The sequence below is a fragment of the Onychostruthus taczanowskii genome, unplaced genomic scaffold (assembly GCF_017590055.1).
Source record: "Onychostruthus taczanowskii isolate IOZ18803 unplaced genomic scaffold, ASM1759005v1 scaffold106, whole genome shotgun sequence".
Classification (NCBI taxonomy): Eukaryota; Metazoa; Chordata; class Aves; order Passeriformes; family Passeridae; genus Onychostruthus; species Onychostruthus taczanowskii.
The window spans coordinates 300,967-317,463 of NW_024497186.1; the positions used below are offsets into that span (position 1 = coordinate 300,967).

A 16,497-nucleotide genomic window follows, 5' to 3' on the forward strand; every position below is an offset into this window, starting at 1 on the left:
CAGACCCCCCTCACCCCGGAGCCCCCTCAGCCTCCCCGGCCCAGCCCCGCCGCCCCCCCCGGGCGGAGAGGGGCCCCGGGCAGGGCCGCGCCGAGGCGGGGGCTCCGCCAAGCCGCGGCCTGAGAGAGCCGGGCGTCCCCCCCGCGCTGTCCCCGGCCGTCCCGCCCCGTTCCCGGCGGCTCCTCACCGGTACCGGCGGGAGCGGGCGCGGCGGGCGCGGAGCGGAGCCGCCGCCTCAGACACCGCGCGGCGCAACGCACCCTGCTGGCCCGCGGGCGGCGCCGGCCCCGCCCCGCGCGCCTGACGGACAGCGCCCGCAGCCAATGGGAGCCTGCGGAGCTCGCCGCGAGGGGGGAGGACCGGCCTGGAGGCGGGGCCGGGAGCGGCCGCCAAGTTCGGTTGCGGCGGCGGCGGCGCGGAGGGAGGCAGGGGAGGGGGCGGGGCCAGCTGAGGAGCGGCGGGAGAAGCTGCCAATCAGCGCGCGGGGCTGGAAATGGGGCGTGGTCTCATAAATATCTCATTAATATTAATAAGGTGGGAGGGGGCACGTGGCGGCCGGGGCGCGAGGCACCGGGAGGGGACACCCCGGGGATCCCCCGGTGGGTGGCGGCCCAGGGTCTCCCCGGGGCCGTGCTCCCCCTCTGTGACCCCTCTGCAGGGCTCTGCGCCCCCCAAAACCCCCCAACCCACCCCGGGGGCACAGCCCCTCCCAGCCCTGCGTGCCGGGGGTCGCGGCCTCGCCGTGCCCCCACCCACCTCGGGGAGCTGCTGCCCCGGGAACCGGGGGGAAAATCCGTGGGGATGAATCAGCGGCGGGCCGGAGTCACGCCGGCGGCGCGGGGGGAGCGGAAATCACGCCCTGAATCGAGGCTTTGATTCCCCCCGGGCTGCCACAGGCACCGGGCGAGCGCGGCCGGCGGGTCCCGGTGGTGCCTGGTCCGGGAGTCACCGTGGGGGGACACAGCCGCGTCCCCGGGACAGCCGCCATCGCTTCCCGGCGCATCCCGCTCTGCGCTGGCCCGCACCAGTTGCAGCTGCGATCCCAGCAGGAATTGAGGTGGGGAAATGCCGAGCCCGGGCTGTCCCCACCTCGGCGGGGACGTGGCTCCGCTGCCCGGCACACAGGGCACAACCCTCGCCGGCGCTGGAATCGGGCTAAAAACTCAATAATCCTGTTAGTGGGAAGAAGGCTGATTTTCCCCCTAATCCAGTTTGCTCCCGTATGTCCCGGCCCGCCGAGTCCTAATCCGCTTTTCCCGCAGATGGGCAGCCCCGGGTGCCGGGGCCGCGGTGTCCCCCCGGTAGGGGACACAAGGGACAATATTCCACACAGCGCCGATGCCAGCGAGAGACATGATGCCAGGAGCTGGTTCGGGTCCCAAAATCTGCATTTGTGAAATTGCTGGCCGCGGGATGCAGCCAGGGAGGGAGCGATGGGAGCGGCTCATCCCGCTAATTAACGCTCAGGAGCAGCTTTGATTAACGCCTGGACCCGGGGGAGGCTCCGGGCGCCCGGCGAGGATCCTTCCTCCCGGGGCTGCGCTGGTTTTTGGGGGCTCAGGATGGGGTTTGGCGCTGGTTTTTGGGGGTTCAGCATGGGGTTTGGAGAGGCTGCAGGGACCCGGCGCTTCCCAGAGGAAGCATCCTCCATCCCGGGCAGCATCCCGAGGGACACCCGGGGCTGCAGCAGGACCGGGGCGTCCCCTGCCACGGCGGGCACAGGTCCCCATTAGGTGGAGGGAAGTGGGAGGGGACAGAGATGGGGAGGGGGAGACCCGGGAACGGGGAAAGAGGAGATTTTCTGCCCCCAAGGGGTTGTGGAGGCTCTGGAAGCGCTCTGAGTTTTGGTGTGATGGTGCCACCCAGAATGCCTGAGAGTCCTGAGGGGTCCCAGCAGGTGGGGAGTGGCACCAAGTGTCCCCATGCCCATGCGTGCCTGTCCCACTGTCCTGCCCTGGCACCCACAGGGGGCCCCGGATCCCCCCAGGCCACAGAAGGGACATGGGGACAGGGGGAGTTCCCATGGGCAGTGCCAGGGAGCTGTGACATCCCTGCAGAGCTGGCACTGTCCCCACAGAGCTCAGGGCATCCCCATGGATCTGTGACCATCCCACAGAGCTGTGGCCGTCCCCACAAATCCATCACCATCCACACGGATCCACAACCATCCCTAAGATCCATCACCATCCCTAAGATCTGCCACCATCCCTATGGATCCGTGACCATCCATCCCTAAGGTCCATCACCATCCATCTGGATCCATCACCATGCCCACGGGTCCCTGCCCATCCCCATGGATTGGTGCCATCCCTGTGGATCCCTGCCCATCCCCACAAATCCCTGCCCATCCCCACGGGTCCCTGCCCATCCCCATGGATTGGTGCCATCCCTGTGGATCCATGCCCATCCCCACTGGTCTGTGCCATGCCCACAGATCCGTGCCCATCCCCAGAGGTCCGTGCACATCCCCACAGACCTATGCCCTTCCCCATGGATTGGTGCCATCCCTGTGGATCCATGCCCATCCCCACGGGTCTGTGCCATGCCCACAGACTCGTGCCCATCCCCACAGATCCATGCCCATCCCCACAGACCCATGCTCTTCCCCATGGATTGGTGCCATCCCTGTGGATCCATGCCCATCCCCACGGGTCTGTGCCATGCCCACAGATCCGTGCCCACCCCCACAGACCCATGCCCTTCTCCGTGGATTGGTGCCATCCCTGTGCATCCCTGCCCATCCCCACGGATCCCTGCCCTTCCCCATGAATTGGTGCCATCCCTGTGGATCTGTGCCCATCCCCACGGGTCTGTGCCATGCCCACAGATCCGTGCCCACCCCCACAGACCCATGCCCTTCTCCGTGGATTGGTGCCATCCCTGTGCATCCCTGCCCATCCCCACAGACCCGTGCCCATCCCCACTGGTCTGTACCATCCCCACAGACCCATGCCCTTCCCCATGGATTGGTGCCATCCCTGTGGATCCATGCCCATCCCCACAGGTCCGTGCCCATCCCCACAGACCCGTGTCCATTCCCATGGATTGGTGCCATCCCTGTGGATCTGTGCCCATCCCCACGGGTCTGTGCCATGCCCACAGGTCCGTGCACATCCCCACAGGTCCATGCCCATCCCCACAGACCCGTGCCCATTCCCATGGATTGGTGCCATCCCTGTGGATCCCTGCCCATCCATCCCCACGGATCCGCTCCATCCCCGAGCCGTGCCCTTGGCCGGTCCCCCGGTGCCCGCGGCAGCCCCGTTCCCCCCCGCTCCCCCCGCCCGCTCCCGGAGCCCACGCGGCTCCCGCGCCCGGGGAGCAGCGCTGGTTTCCATGGCAACGGGCGTGATGACGCACGCGCCGCGCTCCCGCCCCCCTCCCCCTCCCCGCGGGCACGGGCGGGGACAGCGACACGCGGGCACGTCACACGTGTCACACACGTGTCACACGCGCGTCACGCGCGGGCGCGGCACGAGCAGGGCACAGGGCACGCGCGTGTCACACACACGGAGCACGCGTCACACTTGTGTCACACACACGCAGAGGTGTGACACATGTCACATTCGTGTCACACACACGGAGCACACGTCACACGCGTGTCACACACACACAGAGGTGTGACCGCTGTCACATTCGTGTCACACACACAGAACACGTGTCGCACACAGGCACACAGCCCTGCGCGCGCACACACACGGAGCTCACGTCACACGCGTGTCACACACACACAGAGGTGTGACCGCTGTCACATTCGTGTCACACTCACACAGAGGTGTGACCGCTGTCACACTCGTGTCACACACACGGAGCACACGTCACACGCGTGTCACACACACGGAGAGGTGTGACCGCTGTCACATTCGTGTCACACACACAGAACACGTGTCGCACACAGGCACACAGCCCTGCGCGCGCACACACACGGAGCTCACGTCACACGCGTGTAACACACACGCAGAGGTGTGACCGCTGTCACACTCGTGTCACACACACACAGAGGTGTGACTGCTGTCACATTTGTGTCACACATATCTGTGCCCACTGTCACATGTGTGTCACACACACAGAGGTGTGCACATGTCACATTTGTGTCACACACATCTGTGCCCACTGTCACATGTGTGTCACACACACAGAGGTGTGCACACGTCACATTTGTGTCACACACACCTGTGCCCACTGTCACATTTGTGCCACACACACACCTGTGTACATGTCATATTTGTGTCACACACACAGAGAAGTGCATGTCACATTTTTGTTACACACAGAGGTGTGCACACTATCACACTTGTATCACGCACACACCTGTGCCCACTGTCACATTTGTGTCACACACAGAGGTGCGACCGCTGTCATATTCGTGTCACACACTCAGAGGTGTGCACACATCACATTTGTGCCACACACACACCTGTGCACATGTCATATTTGTGTCACACACACAGAGAAGTGCATGTCACATTTTTGTCACACACAGAGGTGTGCACACTGTCACACTTGTGTCACGCACACACCTGTGCCCACTGTCCCATTTGTGTCACACACACACCTGTGCCCCCTGTCACATTTGTGCCACACACACACAGGTGTGCCCCCTGTCACATTTGTGTCACACACACACAAATGTCACATGCCACGCGTGCTCACGGCCCTGCACACACATCACACGCGCCCCACACCTGCACACGCGTGTCTGTGGCCGTCCCACGGAGCCGTGGCTGTCCCCAAGGCCGCGTGCACACACACCACGTCACACCCATCACGTCACACTCACCTCGCCCCCCTTCCCGTGACCCCCCCGTGGCCTCCCGCCCCGGCCGGGGGCGGCTCCGGGGACGCGGGAGCGTTTCTCGTCTCTTTATTGAAGGAAGACTATTTCTAGAATAAAGGCTACATCGTCACCTTGTCCCCTGGGCGCTCGGATCCTCGTGTAAAAAGCCGGGGGGGTGCGGGGAGCTGGGGGGGCTCGGCCTGCCCGGGGACACCCCCTCGGGGACACCCCGGTGGCGGCGGGGGAAGGAGCGGGGCCGGAGCGAGGGGACAAACCTCGAGGGGACGAGGGGCTGGTGACAGCGCGGGGACCCCGCTCCGGCCAGGGGGGAACAAGCGGGGCTGCGCCAGAGCTGGAGGGCGTCGGGGGTCCCGGGGGTGTGGGGCCAGGCCACCCCGCGGGGGGACTCTGAGGAGGGGGTGGCACTGGAGGGGCCAGCGGGGCCCCGCGGCAGCGCCCGGCCCGCGGCATCGGTGGGGAGGGGGCAGCGGGGGGGGGCCCGGCTGGCTGTGGGGCCGGGGGTCTCCCGCCGGAGCTCGCCAGGATTGTGCTGGGGGGGGCCGTGGCACCAGGACGGAGCTGGGGGTTTTGGGGGGGTCATGGCACCAGGATGGGGCAGGGGGCCGGGGGACAGCGGTCAGGGGGACACGGGCACCGCGCAGGAGCTGCCCCCGCCCCGGGGCTCTGCCCGCAGGAGCAGAGCGCTATGGCGTGGGGACGGGGGCGCGGGGGGGCCCGGGACGCGCGTGACTGTCCCCAAAGGGTGACACGGCCATCCCCATGCGACACCGTCCTTCCCTCCCGCGAGGACCGACGGGGGCCGGGCCCGGTGGCACCGGTTGTGCTGAGTGCGGGGGGGGTGTGGTCCGGAGGGGGGGCGCGGGGCCAGTCCGGGGCTCTACATGATGCTGCACTTCCCCTTGATTTTGTCTGTCCTCTTCTGCTTGCTGGAGCGCTTCCCGTCGATGGTGAGGCTGACGTTCCTCCTCTTCTCCAGGTTCAGCAGCTCCTGGAAGAGCTCCTTGACGTTGTAGTTCATCTTGGCCGAGGTCTCCATGAAGGCGCATTTCCACTCCTTGGCCATGGCCTCCCCCTCCCTGCTCTCCACCTCGCGCTGCGTCTCGTCGCACTTGTTGCCCACCAGCATGATGGGGATGCTCTCCACGCTGCCCTTGATCTGCACGATCTGCTGGTAGATGGGCTTCAGCTCCTCCAGCGACTGCTTGCTGGTGACCGAGAAGACCAGGATGAAGGCATGGCCCTTGGAGATGGACAGGCGCTGCATGGCCGGGAACTGGTGGCTGCCGGTGGTGTCGGTGATCTGCAGGGTGCACACGCTCTTGTCGCAGCTGATCACCTGCCGGTAGGTGTCCTCGATGGTGGGGATGTAGGTGTCACGGAAGGTCCCCTTGACGAAGCGCAGCACCAGCGAGCTCTTGCCCACGCCGCCGGCTCCGAACACCACCACGCGGTAGTCGTTGCTCTGCTCCGGCATCTTGCCCCGCGCTCGCTGCGGGGGCACAGGGAGGCGTCACCCCCGACTCCGGCGCGTGGCCCCCCCGAGATGCGGCCCCGGCCAGGAGCTGGGCTCGCCGCCCTTGGGACGCCCTTGCCGGCCGGCGCGGGGTGCAGCCGCCTTGGCTATTTTTACCGGCCGCCCGCCGTGGCCATATGGCCGAGTGCGGCCACCGGCACCGCAGCTGCTGCCGAGGCTGCCGGGGGGGGGGCTCGCTGGGCAGGGGCCCCCCCCGCCCGCCCGGGCAGCGGGAGCAGCTCCGCAGGCCTGGCGAGGTCACGGTGGAAGCTGTCCCCAAAGGGTGACACGGCCATCCCCATGCGACACCGTCCTTCCCTCCCGAGAGGACCGACGGGGGCCGGGCCCGGTGGCACCGGTTGTGCTGAGTGCGGGGGGTGCGGTCCGGGTGTCCCGGCGGCGAGTCCCCGCTCCTGCCGTGCCCGGGGCTGGCCGCGTGTCCCTCACCTCGGCCCCGTCTTCACCCCCGGCCCCGGGCCGAGCGCTGGCGTCCCCGCACAGTCACAGTGATGGCACACGGAGGACGAGGGGACGGTCCCGCTGCGATGCCACTGCCACGTCCAGCCGTGGGGGGGAGGAGGGGGGTGGGGGCTCGCTGGGCAGGGACCCCCCCAGCCCGCCCGGGCAGCGGGAGCAGCTCCGCAGGCCTGGCGAGGTCACGGTGGAAGCTGGAGCGCCCAGCTGGGCTCTCTGGTGAGGTACAGAGGTGCCCTTTCACACACAGGCCGTGCTGCTGGTGTCCTGTCACCCCTGTCACTCCCTGCCACCATGCCCCACGCTGTGCCATCCCTCTGCTCTGCTCCCACCCCAGGGATGTGTTGGGGAGGGGAAGAAATGAGCGTGGCACGGCTGTGGGCTGTGGGGGGTGGGCAGTGGGTCAGAGACCCCCCGGCCACCCTCACGCTGCCAAACCTCAGTGCCCACTCACAGGGGACACCTGGACCTGGGCAATGTCCCCAGTGCCCCCCCAGTAATGCAGCACGAGGGTGTGAAAGGAGGTGGCACAAAGAGTCACCGGTGCTGAGCCCCGGGCTGGGCCCTGCTCCGGTTCCCCCGGTGCAGCGCAGGGGTGGCAGCACCAGCTCTGTCCCACGAGGGTCCCCAGGGTGTGTGGGACCCTCACAGAGCCTTGGGGACATTAAACCCAGCACGGGACAGGGTTTCCAAAGGTGCCCGGTGACAGGATGAGTGGGAAGGAGGGGAGGGAAGGGGGCCTAAGCACTGCTTAAGGACTGTCCCCAGTCAGCTCCACTCCTGCCACCCCAGTTCAGGAAGGGGACAGCAAAGTGCCCCAGACAGCCCCGTACTGGTGGCTGCCCTGGGCACAGCAGTTCCTGCATCCCTGAGCATCTCCAGGGAAAGCAGCCCCTTCCCAAGGCTGCCCCATCCCCATCCCAGGGCACTGGGGGATCCAGACCCCGCAGAGCAGCCCCAAACCCCCGGCATGTCCCCAGACACCAGAGCCAGGCGAGGCTGGCAGCTGGAGGAGCCCATCCCCGCGGGCTTGGGCAGCCAAGGAGCTCATCCCACCGTGGGCTCCTTGGATCCCACCACGCTGGGAGCGTCACCAGCGCCCGGGGGCTGGGGCTGCAGCGGGGGCCGGGGCTGAGCTGGCGCGTGGGAACGTCCAACCTTGGCCGGGGCTGGCAATGGTCCCACCCTGTCCCACCGGTCCCGTCCCACCTGTCTCACCTGCCTGTCCCACCTGTCCCATCCCACTTGTTCCGCCTGTCCATCCCACCTGTCCATGGCACAGCTAAAGTGCCCCTGAACTCACAGCCCTGCCGTGGGGTGCTGAGCTGAGGGGCTGGGCTGGACAGACCCTCACGGAACCGGGGGGGCTCTTTGGGGTGACCCCATGGCCTGCGCTCAGCAGCACTCTGATCCCAACCGTCCCTGGTGCCCGAGGGGCCGGAGCACGGTCCCCCCACTGCTCGTGGGCAGGGACCACCGGGCCTGATCCTGCCGGGGGGCTCTGCACCCCCCGGAACCCCCCGCACCCTCCCACTTGGGCCCTCAGCACTGGGGGTGACACTGGTGGGGACCTGAGGGTCAGGATGGAGGGCAGGGCAGGGGTGAGGGAGCAGGGCTGGGATGGGGAGCAGGGGAAGCACAGGGTGAAGATGGAGGGGCAGGGAAGGGCAGGATGGAAGGATGAAGGGGCAGGAGAAGGGGCTGGATGGAGGTCGGAGGGGCAGAGGAAGAGCAGGGGGGACGAGCATCCCGCTCAGGATGGAGATGGAGAGGCGAGGGAAGAGCAGGACACAGACGGAGAGGCAGAAGGGGCCGGATGGAGGGGCAGGATGGAGATGGAGGAGCGGGAGAAGGGGCGGGAGGGACGAGCATCCCGCTCAGGATGGAGATGGAGCGGCAGCAGGAGGGCACGGACAGATGGCGGGGCAGGGTCGCGGGTCCCCCCGCGCCGCTCCCCGCCCTCGCCGGCAGCATCCCCGGTCCCCGCGCCGGCCGCGCTCCCCCGGCCCCCGCCGCGCCGGTCGCATTGCGGTGCCCGCCGCCTCACCGTGTCCTGCCCGGGATCCGCCCTTGGGGCCCCGGACCCCCGGGCCCGGCCCCGAGCGGCTCCGGGACCCGGCGGCGGCGGGACGGGACACACGGACAGGGACGGGGACAGACGGACAGGGATGCACAAAGATGGGGGCACAGGTGCAGCGATGGGGAGATCCTTGGGATGGAGACACAGGGACAGGGACAGACAGACAGGAACGGGATGGGGACACACGGAGAAGAGACTCAAAGAGGGTCACACGAACAGCGACATGCGGGTATGGGGACAGGGACACACGGATGGGAACACACACAGAGAGAGATGGGGACACAGGGGGTGAGAGTGGACAGCCAGGCAGGGAGACAGGATGGGGACACAGGGACACACGGACAGGGACACTTGGGGATGAGGACACACGGACAGGGACCCCACACGGACACCTGCACAGGGGGAGACATGAATCCACATGAGGAGGGACAGCCCAGGGATTTGTGGATGGGGACAGAGCCCCACAGGTGGTGACAGGGGACACAGGGACAGGACAGACGGATACCAACACCCCAGCCAGGCAGGGCACAGGTGGCACAGGGTGCTGTGAGCCCCTGTGGCAGTTGGGGGTGGCCTGGGCAGCGATGCTGGGCTTTGGGGACACAGAGGCCATGGTGCCACCCCAGCACAGGACCGGGAGCTTGTGCACACACCGCCGGGCCTTTGTCACCAACTGATGTCACCTGCTCATGGCAGAGCCCCAAAACCCCAGAGGGCCCCTTGAGGGGACACACTGGGGGTCCTGGTGGGGCTGTGGGACACTCGAGCGCTGCCTGAGCCCCCCTCCAGTGCCTGAGTGGGACCAGAAGAGCCCCAGGGTGACCACTCCCAGCTCTGTGTCACACCACTGCCACCTGACACTGGAGGTGACAGGTGACTCCGGGGGTCTGCTCCTGCCTCCCCCCCGCCCCACTCCTGAGTGGCAGCAATTAAAATCCGCAGCCTCTATTAATAGCAGCCGGCGGGCACCGGGCCACGGTGGCACCCACGCGCTGGCACCGCGTCCCCACGGGAACGGGGAGGGCGGAGGGGGGGTCACGGCGACATCGGCCCGCCCTGCGAGGTGACAAGGCCCGGGGGGTGGTGGCAGCCTCAGCCCCCCCCCGCCGCGCTCGGAGCCCGCCGGATACTCCTCGTTAGAGGGAATGAATGAGCTTTCCTTGATCATTTTCCTGCGGCTCCTCCTCGTTCCATTGAGCCGCAGCTCCCCGCCGGGCCTGACGCAACGGGGCGGCCGCTCACGCAGGGCTGAATCACGGCGCTGCCGAGCGGGGGGTGCTGGGGGGGTCCTGTCCCCCGCCCCCGGGCTCAGCAGGGCTCTGGGGGGGTCCGCTGGAGGGGTTTGGTTGCCCGGGGCGGGGGGCTCAGCCCACGCCGGGGCCGGACACGTGCGGCCGCCGCGTGAGACGGACGGGAGCAGCCATGGGGGACATCAAAAAAAGCGAGTGACAGCGAGGGGAGAAGGGCAGGGAATTTATTGGGAGCAGCAGGGCCTCCTCCTCCACCCTGGAGCACGGGATGATCCTGTGGATGAACCCCCCCAGGGCAGCGGGATGAGGATGGGGGAGCTCAGCACCACCCCCCCCCCCGGCACTTCACAGCCCCCGCCCCCGATCCCAAACGGCAGCAGGAGGAGGGTGTGAAACGGAGGTGACAGCCCAACAGGGGACACTCAGCAGCGTGTCACCTCTCCCCCCTCATCCCCCTCAGGAGAGAGGTCACCCCCCGGGAGAGGTGAAACAGCCCCGAGGCTTCACCGCGCCGAGGCAAATCACGTTCTCCTCATCCTGCTGCTTTGTGTCATGCCAGGCCCAAAATAACCTCCCTCCGCCCCCCCCCTCCACTCCAGGTTTTCAAAGGAAGATTAATTGACTCGGGGATGTTGCAGCAATTAAACTAACGAGCCCCAGGATCTGTCAGATGATGCTCAGCTGCCTCCATATGCTGCAGCTGGGCCACCGCGGAGGCTCGGCGCCTCCTTCCCGCTGCCGGCACTGCGCCATCCTTATAATTCCATCAGCGTTTCCAGGGGCCCGGCGAAGCTGCTGCAGGTAATTAAAATGCAGCCCCTGCCTGAGCCAGGCTGTGTTTCACAGCTGGGGGGGAGCACATTCCCAGCTCCAGCCTCTGATCCCAGCTCCTCGCTCCCAAAGGCGAATCCAGCGGGATCAGCAGCACACGGAGCTTCCCAGGGGCTGGGAGCTGCTCGTGTCTCTCGGCATCGCCTCCACTCCCCGCCAAGGGAGGTAATTCCATTCCTTTTGAAACCTGGAAGAGCCTTGGAGCAGCCCCTGATGGGAACTGCTCAGCCCCTCTGACTGCAGAGCACTGAAAACAGAAGATTTTACCCTAAAATATCAGTGCTGGAAATTGTTACTGCCCGTTTCCTGCAAGCTCATGGATGCCAGGCTGTGGATTTCGTGAGGATCCAAGGCCAGGCTGCACAGGGCTTGGAGCACCCTGGGACAGTGGAAGGTGTCCTGCCCATGGCACTGGACAGGCTTTAAGGTCCTCCCCAACCCAAACCATCCTTGTATTCCTCCTCTGATTTTCAGAGGTTTTCCTTAGGGAATGTTCAGCCTCTGGGTACAATGCTGAGAAGGAAGCAGGGTAGAGGAGCCCGGCCTCATTTCTTCCATGAATCCCTGGAAAAGATGAGCTCCCCGAGCCCCAGGAGGGGCACTGGAAGCTGTGTGGAGACAGCAGGGCCTGGAAGGCCAGAGCACCACAGGGATGTTATTTTTGGCAGCTCTTACAACCAGGTTTTACTCCCAACTAAGCCAGCGAAAGCAGCTTAGTGCAGCCTGGCAATCCCTGCTCCCACCTGCTCTGCCTCCACTCCTGCTCATTCCTCACCTCCTCGGAGCCTCCGGAGCGTGGCCGAAGGGAAGGAGGGAGACACACACATTCGAGGAGCTCTTGGAAGCAGAATTTACCCAGATCCTTCACGTTTGTGTCCGCTAATCCCTGCAGCCCCTCGGGCAGGGACAATCCCTCGGGATATTCCTCACTCTGAGCACACGGGAGAGATTCTCCTCCTTCAGGTCATCACGGAAACTCCGCCCGGGTTGGGCTGTTCCAGCGGTGAAAGGGGCGGCTCCTCCCGGCGCAGTGGGAGGGGAGAGGCGAGGTTTCGCTCCCTCGGCTTCCCGAGTCTCCCGGCTCACCACGGGACGAGCACCAGCCCGGCCAGCGCGGCGTAGCCCAGCACCAAGCACAGCACCTTGAGCAGCCGGTGGCTCTTGTCCTCCAGCTCCTTGGCCAGGATCTCGAAGAAGGTGACGAAGAGGAAGGTGCCGCCGGCGATGCCCTGCAGCAGCAGGGAGGCGACGCTGCCCGCGGCATTCCGGCTGCTCTCGATGCCCATCCCCACGCCGATTCCCAGCGGGATCATCAGGCACACGGCCACCGCCAGCTTGGCCGCGTCCCTCAGCGGCAGCGAGGCCTTGGCCATGCTGATGCCCAAAGCCACGGCCACCAGCGTCTCGTGCACGGCCACTCCCAGGAACAAGCTGACCACTCTGCCGCCGTCCTCCTGCAGGCCCAGGGCCAGGCCCTCGAAGATGGAGTGGGTGCAGAGGGCGAAGACCAGCCCCAGCAGGCGGCGGGGGCCGCAGCGGGCCAGCTCGGGGAGGCGCAGGCCGTGCGAGGGCAGGCCGTGCTCCCCGTAGAGCGCGCGCCCGCGCGGGGACGCCACGAAGGGACTCTCGTACTCCGAGTCGCTGCCCGCGTCCGAGCCCGCGTTGAAGGTCTCCAGGTCGATGAAGGACGGCTTCTCCTTCTGGAAGGTCAGGAAGAGCTGCTCCACGAAGACCGACAGGAAGAAGCCGAGCATCATGATGGTCTCGGCCACCGGGTAGTCCGTGGTGACGTTGTTCTGCCTGAGCACCTCATCGAGCTGCAAGGGAGCAAAAGATGCACCCGTTATTGCTCTGGAGAGAACCACTCCCACATTCCCACAGTGAATCTGTGTCCCTTTATCCCTATGGAGGGAACCATTCCCACAGATCCACAGTGAATGCACCCCTTTATCCCTATGGAGGGAACCACTCCCACACTCCCACAGTGAATCTGTGTCCCTTTACTCCTATGGAGGGAACCATTCCCACATTCCCACAGTGAATCTGTGTCCCTTTATTCCTATGGAGGGAACCATTCCCACAGATCCACAGTGAATCCACCCCTTTATCCCTATGGAGGGAACCATTCCCACATTCCCACAGTGAATGCACCCCTTTATCCCTATGGAGAGAACCATTCCCACAGATAAACAGTGAACCCATCCCTTTATTCTCTGAATGGAACCATTCCCACAGATCCACAGTGAATCCACCCCTTTATTCCTCGGGAGAGAACCATTCCCACAGATCCACAGTGAATCCATCCCTTTATTCCCTGAATGGAACCATTCCCACAGACCCACAGTAAACCCACCCCTTTATCCCTATGGAGGGTACGATTCCCACAGATCCACATGGAATCCATCCCTTTATTCCCTGAATGGAACCATTCCCACAGACCCACAGTAAACCCACCCCTTTATCCCTATGGAGGGTACGATTCCCACAGATCCACATGGAATCCATCCCTTTATTCCCTGAATGGAACCATTCCCACAGACCCACAGTAAACCCACCCCTTTATCCCTATGGAGGGAACCATTCCCACAGATCCACCGTGAACCCACCCCTTTATCCCTATGGAGGGAACCATTCCCACATTCCCACAGTGAATCCACTCCTTTATTCCCCTGAAGGAAACCATTCCTACATTCCCACAGATCCACAGTGAATCCACCCCTTTACCCCCCCAATGGAACCATTCCCACAGGGACACTCCATCAACCCATGATGCTGCCACATCCCTGGACAGCAGCCTCGGCAGGGGACAGGGAACCTCTGCCTTGCTCTTTGATCCTCACACCCCGCAGCCTCCTCTGCATCCCAAACCCTCCCCTTTCTCCACGGACAGAGGCAGGAGGCGGGCACAGCTGCCCTCGGCGAGCCCCCGGGCACAGCAGAGCTGCTCCAGCGGGCACAATTCCCTCTCTCCAGTGCCCCCTGAGCCCCTGCAGGCTCAGACTAATTCCCCAGGACGCACCTTCCCTCTGACGGCGGGCAGGAGCGCGTTGAAGCACGTGGCCAGGAAGACGCCGCCCCCGAAGGAATTCCAGAGCGCCAGGAGGCGGCGGGAGCGCTGAGCCTTCTCGGGGTCGGCCTCCATCAGCCGGACGGGCAGCAGGGCCCCGGCCAGCACCAGCACACAGATCCCCAGCAGGCACAGCACCTTGGCCACCACGATCCTCATCCTGCCCGGGATCCAGCCCCTGCGGGGACACTCTGGATGGGATCAGAGCGGGGACATCGGCCTGGATGGTGCCTCGGGGGGAGAGGAAGAACACAGGGATTTTTCCTTTATGAGCCATAGGAAGCAGCAGGGGAAAGTTCAGACTGGATTCAAAAGGAATTTGAAAGCCCTGGTCACCTCAAACCACCCTTCCCTGGAGGTTTTCAAGGCCAGGCTGGACTCCAAGCCCTGTCCTTGGACACTTCCAGGGATGTGGCAGCCACTGGGAAATTCTTGACAGGCATCCCCACTCTCCCAGGGAGAATTCCTTCCCAACACCCCATCTATCCCTTCTCCAACATCCCATCCATCCCATTCCCAACATCCCATCCACCCCCTTCCCAAAAATCCCATCTATCCCCTTCCCCAACTCCCACCCATCTCCTCCCCTAACTCCCACCCATCCCTTCCCCAAAATCCCATCCATCCCCTCTCACACATTCCCTGAGTCCCTCTCCCATCCATCCCCTCTCACACATTCCCTGAGTGCTGCCACCCCAGTCCCTCTCTCAGGGACAGAGAGAGGAATTCAGAGCCCATCAGGTGACACTGACTCACTCCAGGTCTGGCCAAGCCCAAAACCTGGGCCCAGGCACCAGCCACACCTGTGCCAGGGCAGAGGGAAGGGGGCAGCCACTGGGAAATTCTTGACAGGCATCCCCACTCTCCCAGGGAGAATTCCTTCCCAACACCCCATCTATCCCTTCTCCAACATCCCATCCATCCCATTCCCAACATCCCATCCATCCCCTTCCCAAAATCCCATCTATCCCCCTTCCCAAAAATCCCATCCATCCCCTTCCCAAACTCCCATCCATCCCCTTCCTAAACTCCCATCCCAGCCTCTGGCAGTAGCAGCCATTCCCTGAGTGCTGCCACCCCAGTCCCTCTCTCAGGGACAGAGAGAGGAATTCAGAGCCCATCAGGTGACACTGACTCACTCCAGGTCTGGCCAAGCCCAAAACCTGGGCCCAGGCACCAGCCACACCTGTGCCAGGGCAGAGGGAAGGGATAAAATCCTCCTTCTCCAGAGCTCACACCTCTGGAACACACCTGGCTCCCTCCAGAAACCCTTTATCCTCACTTTTTTCCCTTTTTTTAACCCAAACCCTCCCCCTCCAAAGCCTCAAGCTCCCGAGTTCAGGTGGAGCAGCCACATCCAGCATCCCTGAATGGGGCTGGAGGAGCCCTGAGGGAAAAAAAGCCCCAGGAACACCTGGGGAACTCCTCACCTGCTCCTCCTGCACAGCTGGGCTGTGTCCCCAGCCCCAAAACTGCTGCACCAAGGGATCAGCTCAGCTCCTGCTCGGCTTAGTGGCTCAAAATGAAGCATCCAAGCGATGAAAAAATATTACATAAAGCAGGCAGGGTTCTGTGGGAGGAAAAACAAAGGGGTTCCTCATCCGTGAGCCTCTAAATCCCAGAGTTTCTGTTAAAATCCGGCCCTTCCAAGCCCTTTGAGACTGTCCCATCGCTTTTACAAAGGGGGTGATGGGGAAGGGGCTCCTCCCAGCCCACCCTGAGCCCACCAAAGGGGAGCAGAGATGAGGGGAGGGATTTCAGGGTCGATGTGAGGGCAGTGAGCAGCTCACAGGGGGAGAGTTCAGCTGGCAAGACCCTCAGAGGGGGTCGGGGTCTGCCCTGAGCCCTCCAAGGTGGGGAGGGGTCCCAGCTCCAGCCCCTCACAGCCAGATGGGGCCCTCAGGAAGGGGAAGGGGCCCGACCCCAGCCCCTCACGGCGAGGAGAGGACCCCAACAACCCCCACAGCTGCTTGGGGTCCCCCCTGACCCCTCACACCCAGAGCGGGCCCAGCCCCGGCCCCTCAGGACAAGGCGGGGGTCCAGCCCCTCACACACGGAGGGGGCCCAGCGCCGCTCTCCCGCCCCTTCCCCCGCAGCCCCGGCTCCCCCAGCCCCGCTGTGACCCCGGGGTCCCCGCCCCGGCCTCGCCATCCCCTCACGACCCCCTCGGCCCCGTTACCCCGGCAACCGCCCCCCCTCACGGCCGGCCCCGCTCGCTCCCGGCCCGGCCGCCCCGCACGCGCCCGCCCACGGAGGCCTCCCATTGGCTGAAGCAGAAAAGCCGGTTTGTGATTGGTCTCTAGAGCTGTCAATCAACGCGGAGACGGCGCGGCTCAGGGGAAGCGGCGATTGAGGTCCGCGGGAAACGGGTCCCGTAGCGCTGCGTTCCGGGCCCGGGATAACCGGGAAAAACGGGAAAGGAAAAAACGGGAATGGGGAAAAACGGGAACCGGGAGCGCCGGGAATGAGAAAACCATCCCTGGA

The 16,497-nt window shown here is 64.9% G+C and overlaps 3 protein-coding genes across 7 annotated transcripts in view; all 3 read right to left on the minus strand.

The window, feature by feature from the left end:
* GNG7 (G protein subunit gamma 7) overlaps positions 1 to 293 on the minus strand; it is a 42,579-nt gene extending 42,286 nt beyond the window's left edge. For both annotated transcript variants that reach the window (XR_005953516.1, XM_041416436.1), the window contains exon 1: positions 188 to 293. The gene's annotated coding sequence lies outside the window, so the exon portion shown is untranslated. The remainder of the gene's footprint in view (positions 1 to 187) is intronic.
* A 5,051-nt stretch (positions 294 to 5,344) lies between these two features.
* DIRAS1 (DIRAS family GTPase 1) lies at positions 5,345 to 6,520 on the minus strand. Its single transcript, XM_041416429.1, has one exon. The coding sequence runs from the start codon at positions 6,270 to 6,272 to the stop codon at positions 5,676 to 5,678; it is 597 nt and encodes a 198-aa protein (XP_041272363.1). The 5' UTR covers positions 6,273 to 6,520; the 3' UTR covers positions 5,345 to 5,675.
* Positions 6,521 to 11,790: 5,270 nt separating this feature from the next.
* SLC39A3 (solute carrier family 39 member 3) lies at positions 11,791 to 16,485 on the minus strand. Of its 4 annotated transcripts, none has more exons than XM_041416362.1 (4): positions 16,215 to 16,485; positions 15,444 to 15,583; positions 13,966 to 14,233; positions 11,791 to 12,763 (listed from the first exon to the last, which is right to left on the minus strand). In XM_041416362.1, the coding sequence occupies exons 3-4, from the start codon at positions 14,170 to 14,172 to the stop codon at positions 12,029 to 12,031; spliced, it is 942 nt and encodes a 313-aa protein (XP_041272296.1). In that variant the 5' UTR covers positions 14,173 to 14,233; positions 15,444 to 15,583; positions 16,215 to 16,485; the 3' UTR covers positions 11,791 to 12,028. The 4 variants fall into 4 exon arrangements, with proteins under 4 accessions (XP_041272296.1, XP_041272287.1, XP_041272304.1 ...); XM_041416353.1 differs by having other exon boundaries at positions 13,966 to 14,244; XM_041416370.1 differs by having other exon boundaries at positions 13,966 to 14,244; positions 16,193 to 16,236.
* Positions 16,486 to 16,497: the final 12 nt, after the last annotated feature.

Coding starts and splice junctions, on each gene's coding strand:
- DIRAS1 (XM_041416429.1), bottom strand. CDS start 6,272: ATGCCGGAGCAGAGCAACGACTACCGCGTGGTGGTGTTCGGAGCCGGC.
- SLC39A3 (XM_041416362.1), bottom strand. CDS start 14,172: ATGAGGATCGTGGTGGCCAAGGTGCTGTGCCTGCTGGGGATCTGTGTG. Junction 12,764..13,965: donor TGCCCGCCGTCAGAGGGAAG/GTGCGTCCTGGG, acceptor GCTCCCTTGCAG/CTCGATGAGGTGCTCAGGCA.